The following is an 11294-nucleotide window of genomic DNA, read 5'->3' as shown; positions in this document are numbered from 1 at the left end:
AGAGTGAAATGACACATGAATGACCAGTGTTTATGTATAGCAGGTTTAATTTAGAACTATGGAAAGGAAGTATGCAGCCATTTCGGGTATTATCTATGGAAATATAACCATAGAAAATATAAAGATAGAATTTAAGAAAATATATAAGGAAAAGAAAGAGAAAGGACAAAACAGTGGGAAGATATGAAGGGAATGAGAAGAATGTGTCTTTACAAACAAACTGTGAGCATGCCTGTAGGAAAAGCTAGATGCTGATAGGTGAAAGAAGCAACGGGAGTAACCATAAATTTCAGACAGAGACTTCCTCATCTAAGGCCGTATTAAAATCCTGGACTTAGAGATACAAAGAAAAGGCGGCGGGGGGGTGTGGAGTGTGTGTGCATACTAGAAGGAGATTTGTATTAGGTGATTTGGACAGCCTGTACCTCCCAAGTACCTCAGTCAGTGGGGAAAGGAAGAGGGTCATGTGGCCGGGAACATAGGATTAAAAGAAAGCTACGTCCTCCAAAAACTTGAGAGGCGCCACGAGAATGTCCATGCCTCCCCCCCCCCCCGCCCCCCACTTTTTTTTTGGAATAAAGACAGAGGACTTCTCTGTCTCCTTTTTGGACATAAACCTCTGGTGCTGTGAATTTTTCTGCACAGATAACACCACCTCTGGACCCAGCAACAAGACTTAATTGATGCATTGAATTTTCATGCGTGATGATCGCAGTCTTGATCCATCAGGGGTGGCGGAAGCCCCTGAAACATGAAGTTCAATGGGTTAATACACAGTCTGGTTCAGGTGGGAATGCCCAGGTACCTCCCCTGTTGTAAGCGAAGGTGTGTTTGTTACGGCCACCCGGGCTGCTCCTATGCGGGTCTGAGATTTCCCAACACACATCCCAAGCCCTCTCCTCCTCCCCTCCGGCTCGGAGAGTGCAAACCCGGCCTCAGCCAAGACCGCGCTGCTTTTGGAACTCGCTGGTTCTTGGAATCATTAACCCCCAGCATTTCAGTCCCTCACACAGATGGTGGGAGAACTGAGTGAGCGAGGAGAAGAGACACAAAGGCCGCATGGGAAATCTGATTTTTTTCTTTTTTAATTACCTACAGTGAGGAAAGCTCTTGGAGATGACACGAATGTTAAGAACGATCACGTTAAGTTTCGAGGTCGAGGATTTCACGGAGAACACACCAATCCCCCGCCTCAGCCCCGGCGCGGGGTGCCCAGGGCCGCCGCGCATGCGCAGTGCCGCGAGACTCCGTCCCGCCGGCAGCGGGGCGGCGCTAAGATGGCGGCGGCGCTGCTGGCGCGGTTGTGCCGGGGTGTCCCCGGGCTCCGGGACACACTCGGGCTCCGCGCCGCCCGCCCGCCCCTCGCCGCCGCCGCCGCCGCCGCCCCGCCGCTGCTGTTCCGCCGCCCCGCCGCACCCCCGGGGCCGCGCAGCTTCTCGGCGGCCGAGCTGGTGCGCGCCGCGCCGGCCCCGCTGCAGCCGTACTTGCGGCTCATGCGCCTGCACCAGCCCGCCGGTGAGCGCGGCGGGGAGGGTCGGGGCCGCGGGCCCCCCGTTGCCTCCCGTTCCCCGCTGAGCCCGCCCGCGGGTTTTGTCTCCCCGCAGGGACGTGGCTGCTGTACCTGCCGTGTACCTGGAGCATCGGGCTGGCGGCCGCGCCCGGCTGCCTCCCGGACTGGCGCATGCTGTCCCTGTTCGGCGTGGGAGCCGTGCTCATGCGAGGGGCCGGCTGCACCATCAATGACATGTGGGACCGCGACTATGACAGACAGGTAGCGAACCATGGGGCGAGGCCGCTTACACCAGCGTGCAGGGACAGGACAAGGGGGTATGGCTTCAAATTGAAAGAGCAGGTTTAGATTAGTTATTAGGAAGAAGTTCTTCACTCTGAGGGTGGTGAGGCATTGGAATAGGTTGCCCAGAGAAGTTTTAGGCCGGCCCATCGCTGGAAGTGTTCAAGGCCAAGTTAGATGGGGCTGCAAGTAACCTGGTCTAGTAAAAAGTGTCCATGTCCACAGCACGAGGGTTGGAATGAGGTGATCTTTAAGGTCCCCTTCCAGCCCTAGCCCTTCTGTGATTCAGAGAACCAAGCATGTGCCCATTCATCTCCATCATCACAGAATCAACAGAATTTTTAGGGTTAGAAAAGGGATCCAGGAGATGATCTAGCTCAACCCCCTTGCCAAGGCCAACTCACCTAGAGCAAGTTACACAGGAACGCATCCAAATGGATTTTGAATGTCTCCAGGGAGAGAAACTTCACTTAACACATGCTGTTTTTTCTCAGCCACACACCAAGGATTCTAAAGGCACTGAAGTACATGAACATCACTAGTGATTCCTTGATGAGTGCAGGCTCCAGCTTCAGGAATTCCTCCATGTTTCTGTCCGAGATGCACGCAATTAATTTGTTTACACTTCCTCCAAAACCAGTAGAAAGTATTTTATTTCTCTGTCCAGGACTGTAGTATGTCTTCTAGAATACTCACCTCTGTGTAAGATAAAATACACCCTGTTGTTTGCTTTAGGCAGTACTTGAACAAGTTTATTTTTCAACCTTGTTTTGCACCATAGAACAAACCAAGTAACATATTTTTGCTACACTTGCTAGTGACAATCTATCCAAGAATGACTTTTTTCCCCCTAATTTTAGGAGCAGCATTTCCTTTTATTGTTGTATTTTTTGAATTTTGGCTGTTCAGAGTATCATGCCCAGCCGTGAGCTAATCTCCTTCTGTTATGTTATATGTTTTCATTTATCATCTCCCATTTGTTCAGAAGAGGGAAATAAGTAAAAGGCAGTGCCCAGTGGGAGATTCTGAAACGTGCACAGGTTCAGGCTTGGAGGGAAGCATCCTGGTGATGCTGTTTGCTCTTCCTGTATTTTTTTCAGATTTGATGTGGGGATGTGATAAGTAAGAGGGAATTTCAATATAATGGTTTAATTTGTGCATTATGTGATGTGGTGAGATAGAAAGTTTTAAAAATTGCCTTCACACCTTTTTCTGGCGTACCTTAAAAGGGTTCCTTCAGCACAGGTGCCATAGAGGCCAGGCCAACAGCAGGAGTTGGTTGGTGTAGGTGATGGTGGTTTGGGGTTTAGATTTTGTGTTACTGATTATTTGGGACATACTTTCTTTAAGTGAAGCATCCCATGTTTGGTTGCACTGTGCAGTGGAATTGGTCACAGGTATGTTAAGTGCATGTTTACTGCTCCAAAAACAGTATTTGATGTCAGCATAGCCTGATGGCAGAGGGGAGAACAAGCTAAAAGGGTTTATTTAAATTCACATTATTCAAGCATAGGCAAGATACTTTTTATGTACAGAATATTCTGTAAAAGTTGGCTTTTGAACCTCATTGAATAGACTTGACACCATTTTCATCAACATGCACAATTTCATGGAATTGTTAGGTTGTAAGGCACCTCTGGAGATCATCCAGTCCAACCTGCCAAGGCAGGGTCACCTGGAGCAGGTGACACAGGAACATGTTCAGGTGGGGTTTGGAATGTCTCCAGAGAGGGAGACTACACAATTTCCCTGGGCAGCCTATTCCAGTGCTCTGCCACCCCCAGTGTAGAGAAGTTCTTCCTCATGTTGAGGTGAAATTCAGTCATTTGAAGTTTTTTTGGTGTTGGTAACCTTTGGCAAGTATTCACCATTTATTTTAACTTTTTTTCTGTTACATGTTTCTGTCTTCAGTTTACCTTGTATGATTTCTTGCTCCAGACAGAGTTTCTAAACTCCACTGTATCCCAGTTGTGATTAAATGTCTTTTCACAGCTATTAACTCCACATCAATGGGACTGGATTCTGAAAATGCCATTAGAGAGAAACAAAAGCAAACAACAGAATTAGGACCTTTTCGTTTCTCTTCAGAAAATAGGAAAAAAACATTGTAAATTGCCCATCAGTTACAGATGTACCTAGTGGTAATATTTTTTCCATTTTTTAGGTTGCAAGGACAGCAAGCAGACCCCTGGCAGCTGGAGATATCTCGACTTTTCAGTCCTTGGTTTTTCTTGGGGGACAACTCAGCCTGGCACTCTGTGTGCTTCTGTGTCTGAATTACTACAGGTGATGTATGAGTTGTCTTTTGGTTTTTAAAGTCTGGTTCTTGGTCCTGAGTTAAGCACAGAGATTTTGAGTAGAAAAGGTGTTGGGGTCAGAGGGAGGATGTTAATAGTCATGGAATTGTAATTGAAAGGAAAGAATTAGATCAGTACCGTGTACAGCTCCTGCAATGCTGCACTACATCTACTGATCTTTAGCCTGGCAAACAATAATTCTCTTGGTACTTTTTACAGTATCATTCTGGGAGCATCCTCTTTATTCCTTGTGATCACCTACCCTCTGATGAAGAGAATAACATACTGGCCACAGCTAGTTTTAGGTGAGATGGAAAGATTTTCTCTCTTTTTTCAATTTCAGATGTAGTTTTTGGGGTGTTTTACAAATTAGTACTTGTGCTTTAGCAATCTGACTTTTTATAACTTTATATCAAAATAGAAATACTTTACAGACAAAGCTCTGTTGGGCCACAAGCTTCTTAATTTGTGACAGGCACTGGAGTTGATGTGTGGCTTTGGGGTTGGATTTTTTTTGTTATTAGAAATCAGTTCCTTGTTTTGATGCAGTGATAGGAGGTAGAAGAGTAGGGTGGAAATAAACATTTGTCGTTTGAGAATGAGCTGTAGTTTTGCGGTTATTTCAAAACCCTTCTTAAATACAGATTTGTCTGTACAGCATTTCAGTCTTCAGCTTCTAAAATAACTCCTGAACAGATACTGATGGTGCTTGTATTTTGGGTTGAGCTACTAAAACATACCTGTGTATATTGGCTCTCACATTCCAGCTGTCTTCAGCTTCGATTTTAACCAAAAATTGTCATTTTCAGGCTAGAAGTACCATAGTTGGCTGCTGTGTACTGTTTTGCAGCCAGTTATCCAGACATGTTTTGTTACACTGACACCTGAGCATTTTTACCTTCAGACCTGTTGTTAGAGTATTCTGGAATAGTTGTGTGCAAATGTTTCCCTACACTAATGAAGTCAAACTCAAATTAGGGAAAAATGTGTGGCATATGTATTTTTTCTTGCATGTCCACAGTATTAAATGTCAAATTATTTATATTTATTACCTGCCTGAAAATAAGTGGTAGAAAAATAGAGATATTGGTATTATACAAAAGGTTGCTGATAAATTGTATTTAATTGCTGCTGGCATTCTTGTAACTTCTATTTTTTTAAATTCTCCTAATGTTTTTAGGATTTACATTTAATTGGGGAGCCCTTCTTGGCTGGTCTGCCATCAAAGGGTCATGTGAGTGGTCTGTGTGTTTGCCCTTGTACTTTGCTGGAGTCATGTGGACACTGGTGTATGACACCATTTATGCACATCAGGTAGGGTGACTGTGAAACCTTCCCAGATACCCGTGTTTAAAAGTTTGTGTGTTTCATTTACAAATTTGTTGTCAAACAGCAGAACCAACCTCTTGCAGTTCTTCACCTGCAGCTGAGCTGAAGCAGCCCCAAAGAAGTCCCAGCCCTTCAAAATTTTATTGCTGTTTGCCAAGGTTTTACAAGTCAGGTGGAAAGATGGAAGTACAATACCCTTTGTGCTCTTATGCTTTTGCATTGTGGAAATATCTTTGACATTGGTATTAATTCCTGGCTGCTAAACAGCTCTAAGACCAGCCTTCTAGTTTAAATTTTAGTGTGGGGACCTACAACCACCCTTAAATTGGGCTCCTAGTAAGAAGCATAGAAAATTTAAGCAAGTTCTTCTTTTTTATTTTTCTTATGAAGTGGCATTGGGTTATGGATTTTGTGGTAATTCATCTTTTCATTCCAGGATAAGAGGGACGACATCATGATTGGTGTGAAGTCAACTGCATTGCATTTCAAGAAGGACACAAAGCAGTGGCTCAGTGGCTTTAGCCTGGCAATGCTCCTGAGTCTGTGTGTGGCAGGGATGAATTGCAACCAAACCCTCCCGTATTACTCAGCTGTGGCTGCCGTAGGGGCTCACCTGGCACACCAGGTTTGATGGATTTATTCATACTTTTTCCATGAGGAAGTTCTTACTAAGAAGTCAGAGGGCTTTTCAACTCCCATCAAGTAATGAGCTACCCATGAAAAGCAGTTCCTTTAAAGAGAACTAAAGTCTTCTGACAATAAGCTTGGTCTTCTGAAGTACCTTTTGCAGACCTTTTGATTGAGGACACCTTCAGTCCTGACCACAAACAGTGGAGCACTGAGTTTCAGTCTGTTTGTAACCAAGAGAAGTGCCACACATTAAGCTGTGATCTCAAGGAAAGGGTTTTCTTCTCACTGCCAACAGCAGCTGCTGCTAGATCCACCTCAATGTGCTGCAAAATACTGTGGTGCTGACTGTTCTGATTCAGTTCTTACAGTGTCTGGCACACATAATAGCAGATGTTAACATTATAATTTTAATGCTAATTGACAGTTCTAAAGAGTTCTCTTAAAAGCAGAGAACAATCCAATTCAGTCTTGTAGTTGCATTCAAAAAATTTAGAAATTTTTATGAATAACAGAAAGAAAGAGATTAGCTTTGTCAGTAAAGGATGCAGATAAGATCTTGTTATCTTGTTATTTCTGAATCCTAACAACTGTGTTACACAGTGTTGTAGTAAGTGACAAGTCAGTCTATTCAAAAATTGATTGCTGGTCTTGATAGGTAAGTGATGGCAGAGTATTGTGTATTGCAAGTAGTAAACCATTGCTAGTCTGAGAAGCTAAATTTGGAATGGTAATGTGGAACTTTTTATAAAGCACGTTGATCGTAATGTTGCATTTTAATGGGTGGAGCTCATGCAGGTAATGGATATTAAACATATCACTGGATAAGAGAATCCTTGTGGTGATGTAGTCTGGCACTCAGCCACTGTTTTCATAGTGACTATGCTTGGAAATGTATGAGGAAAAGAATACTATGTCCACTGAATGATCATTTACAGTTTGAATTGTCAGAGAGCCTTTGTGCTGTAGTTTTGTCATAAATGAGAACCATTTTTAAGGATCTTTATAAGTGAGGATGCAGACTAATGAGTGTAAATGTTGGGGAATTCACAACTGTGTGGACTGCCAAAGTCAAAAGAGCAGAAATGTTCTGTGTACCACAGAGTAGCTTCTTTTTGAGGAATTATTTTAATATAGTCCTGGTTAAACATTTTTATGCTTATCTTCTTGTTCAAGACTTCTGATTGTGTCCTTAACTGAGTTTAGAAAGCTGAGTAAGATGCTCGAGGATCAGGATTTCCAAGATTTCCTTGATTCACTGAATTTTTTCTGCCTGAGGCAGAACAATTTGGGTCATGATGATGTCAAATTGTATCCCTCTCAAGAAGTGTGCCAATAGAAAAATAACATCTTCTACTTTCCATGTGTTTCTGAAAGAATAGCTTAGCTGCTGTTTAGTTTAATTTGCCAGTTCAGTGTTTCAAGTTCCCAGTGTCTGAGGAGCTGACAGGTTCTTAAGGGTGTGGATCACATCATACTTGAGAAGCTTGTGAAGAGTTTTTTTTGATTATTTGACCAGGACCCAGCCCTAGTTTCTCTCTACAACCACAAATGAAGCAGATTTCCTGGCGAAGGTTTCACTTCTTTCAGTCATATACTTCTTTGTATTTTGACTTTTTCAAAGGCTGAAGTGCAATGTTTGAGGTTTTTGGGGCTCCTTCTCTGTTAATCCTTTCACTCATTTTGCTCAACATTTCCTCTTGTTATCGTGCTCAACACTTTTGCACCAAATTTTAATTTTGGGAATATTTTTTCAGTAAATTTGCTCTTGCTGTACTTTGTGAGTTGGGATTTTTTTTTTTCCCACTTTTTGTTGTGACTCACAGCAGAGAGCTACCATGTGGGTAAGCCAGGCCTTCTGGTTGCTATTGCAGGTGTCCTGGTCTTTGTTTGAAGGGAATTGCATGGACTTGGCTAAGAGCAACTGGACAGAAACCAGCCCTGTATGGCAAGGCAGGGTCTGGCACTTGCTCTGGTTTGCTGCTGGCTCTCCAGTGCCTTGTCTCTACTGAAACATAGGACAACACTTTGTAGCAGAGATGGAAAAGTGCATTCATTTTTATTTAAAGTTACATTGAAGAATTAGGTGGCAACCTACTGAGGAAAATCTCAAAATTTATTTACATGCACAGATATTTTTGCACTTTTAAGTATCAATCCAGACACACCAGTAACTGGGCTGTTTATACAGTCTTCCATTGAGATGGTCTGGGAATCATGTTCATATGAGATCCTTGACTTTTCTGCTGTATATTGAAAAGAATCTGTTAAACACAGATGCCAGTTATGCAAAAAAAAATTTAAACTTAGAGTATTCCTGTTTCTTGTGGAGTTAAGGGTAGACTTTAGAGCTTAAGAATAATTTTTTGAAGTTGCAGATAATTTTGTGATGTGTAAGATATTTATGAATCTGTATAATAATAATAATAATCCTCTAATGTTATACTGTACTTTTGCAGATTTACACTTTGGACATAGACAAGCCCGAAGACTGTTGGAAAAAATTTGCTTCAAATCGTACTGTAGGAATTCTGCTCTTCATAGGGATTGTGCTTGGAAATCTGTGGAAATGAAAAGGCTTAAATGTAGAAGAGCCTTCAGAGAACAGATAGTTGAAATCACTATACTGATATTTTAGTCTAACTGAAGTGTAGATATTGTAAGAAGGAAAACACTTGTAATATAAATATAGCTGCTTTATATTGTTTATTTATAAAAGCTGGTGGAAGCGTTGTTTCTGAAATCATGCAATTTTGATAATTCTACAGTGGAAGTTTTGGTTATCTGGGAATAACTTCAGTCTGCGTAGAAGCTCCAAAAAGTGAGCTCCAAAAAGCTCTGCTGGTCCTGCATAGTAGCAGCAAACTTCTGTCAAGCTCTAGAGACTGTGAACCCAAGATTTTATATGAAACAGGTGTCTCTTAGTGACAGCACGGGTAAAAATGCAAAATGATTTCTGGATGTAAATAAATCTGGCTGTACATGTTTGATGGTCTGATTTATTACAAAGGTAATTTTCAGTTTGAGTTGGAGCTTGCTTCATGGAGGAGTTGCAATAACTGTTTTTCTTCTGGAATGTCTAGAAACAGTCAGGACTCTAAATGTGTGAGGTCCACAATAAGGAGTCAGTAAAGAAGTATTTAAGATTTTCTGCTCTTGCTGTGATTGCTGCAGCAGGTGCTTTCCATGTGAAAAGGACAGGCTTCTGCAAAGTTGCCTGCGCAGAGTGAGCTAAGCTTGTTTGTCAACAGTGATTTGAACACAGACTAGTGATTTGAACAAAAACAGAGAAGCCCAGAGCTGTTGCCAAACGTGTGTGAGCAGTGGTTGACCGTGGGCTACAAATTCATCATGTAAACTGTTGACATATTTTTTTAATTCTGCTTGTTTTGACTTATGACTACCGGTGTTTTTTGTAGTCTTACAGGAAAAACCTGTTTCTAGGGGAACGCCTAGAAACAGTAAAAATAGCAAGTGCAGGCTAACTAAATGGTGCTTACACAGAAGTTGTTCTTAAATAGGGTTTGTATTTGTGGGGTGGAGAAAGTATTAAGTTGAAGAAAAGAGTTTAATAATGAAAAGCCATAAGCTTCTGATCAGTTTTGTGACATAGCTGCATTTTGTAGAGGGAGAATTTTGATGCATCCAGCTTGAAGTTGAACTTTGTTTATTAGCCATTTACTAGTAATTAAAAAGTCTTGTAACTAGTATGGATCGGTTTCAGTAGTGTTACTTTAGTGAGGTGGTGGCAAAAGTTATTAATCTGTTTTAACATACTGAAGCGTCTTTAAGTAGCTCATATTTGGGAAGAGCTCACATTTTGTCATGCATTTGTACCTTCTGGTGTCCTTTGTCTGATGGCTGCTTGTCACAAGTGTTTGCCTTAAAATGAGAAGAGGAAAAAGGTGTTGCTAAATACAGTGTAAATTAAAGTTTCAAAATAGTCCTCATGTCTGGAACTTGAAAATCACTTCATATTTTCTGTGTGAATTTTCCAAATTCATCTTAATTTCATTTCACACAGATAAGACATAGCTGTATTTTAGGTTCATTGCCTGAAAACCAGAAAGATTTAGGTTCCAGGCTGTAATATGAGGATATTAAATTAGTGAAAAATTTTTGATTAACACAAGGAAATAAATAATTCTTCAAGTGCAAAAGAGGTAAAGGCTACCGAGCATGATAGTTGCATGAGCATTTTATGGTTAATACACAGAAATTAATAATTTTTAAGCACGAAAGAGATAAAGGCTGAGTTGCTTCCTGGCTAAAACCTTCCTGTTTGGATCTGTTGGCAGATATATGTACATCTCCTCCCTTCATTCCCAAGGTGTTCTATTCCAAATCTTCACTAAGATGCTCTCTGCTGTAATTGAATGCAGTTTCTTAAAAAGTTTTCAAATACTCGTGTCTCTAAGCATCAGCTTTTATTAGCGTGTTTTTGCAGAACTAAACAACATCCTCTGGAAGTTTCTTCTCCACTATCATTGCCTTTCTCCCACACATCCTTTTCCAATATTCCTCCACAGGATGTTGTGATAAGAATGCTTTTTCAGCAACGAAAGGTCAAATGTCCCTAACAGTGGCAAACTGAAACACTGCTCAGTGAAACAGAAAGCTGAGTACCGACATCAGTCTTTGCCTGTGTGTTGCACTTTGTAGAAGGGTGTATCAAAGCAGCACCAGCTCTTTGTCCAGGATTAGCCCTAGAGTGGTAAGGGATCTCCTGCAAGGAAAAATGGAGAGGTTGCCAAGGCATTGGAAACCTGCAGGGTGGGGCTGGATCTTTGCCTTAGAAGCCTGTTTTGTACAGTGGCACCTGGGAGCTCTCACACTCCCCTTTCCCAGCGAGAAGACTTGTCAGAGGAGGGTCAGCCAAGGCAAACTCTGCCTGAGTTCTGCTATTAGTATTTCTTGGTAAATATAATGGTGTTAATGGGGCAAGTCAGGGTTTTCCCTCCCTCTATTCCCAGATACGTGCTGCAGGAGCTGTGCTGTGTGAACAGCCAGAGTGCCTGTGCCATCCAGTCTGCCTGCTAGGGAGCCTGGCAACACCATGGCAGTAGGTCAGGCATCTCACCAGCCACGGGTGACATGATCTGGAAAAAAAAGGCACTCATTTTTGTCTCGGTCCCTCTGCGAGCCTCTCAGCAGCCCTGGGCCAGTCCCGAGTCGGCAGACACCGGAGGGGGCAGGCCCGACACGGCCGACAGCGGGGAGACACTCTGTGTGTGCCCCGAGGGTACTGA

At 42.5% G+C, this 11294-nt stretch overlaps 1 protein-coding gene across 1 annotated transcript; it reads left to right on the top strand.

Moving 5' to 3' along the window:
- The first annotated feature begins 1268 nt into the window (after positions 1 to 1268).
- COQ2 (coenzyme Q2, polyprenyltransferase) lies at positions 1269 to 9033 on the top strand. Its single transcript, XM_036382822.2, has 7 exons — positions 1269 to 1515; positions 1605 to 1771; positions 3957 to 4078; positions 4309 to 4394; positions 5270 to 5403; positions 5855 to 6043; positions 8505 to 9033. Exons 1-7 carry the CDS (start codon positions 1278 to 1280, stop codon positions 8616 to 8618), a joined length of 1050 nt encoding a protein of 349 aa, XP_036238715.1. The 5' UTR covers positions 1269 to 1277; the 3' UTR covers positions 8619 to 9033.
- The last annotated feature ends 2261 nt before the right edge of the window (positions 9034 to 11294 follow it).

The sequence above is a fragment of the Molothrus ater genome, chromosome 4 (assembly GCF_012460135.2).
Source record: "Molothrus ater isolate BHLD 08-10-18 breed brown headed cowbird chromosome 4, BPBGC_Mater_1.1, whole genome shotgun sequence".
Lineage (NCBI taxonomy): Eukaryota > Metazoa > Chordata > Aves > Passeriformes > Icteridae > Molothrus > Molothrus ater.
Note: the sequence above shows the minus strand (reverse complement) of the source record. Positions and strands in the feature narration are given on the sequence as shown.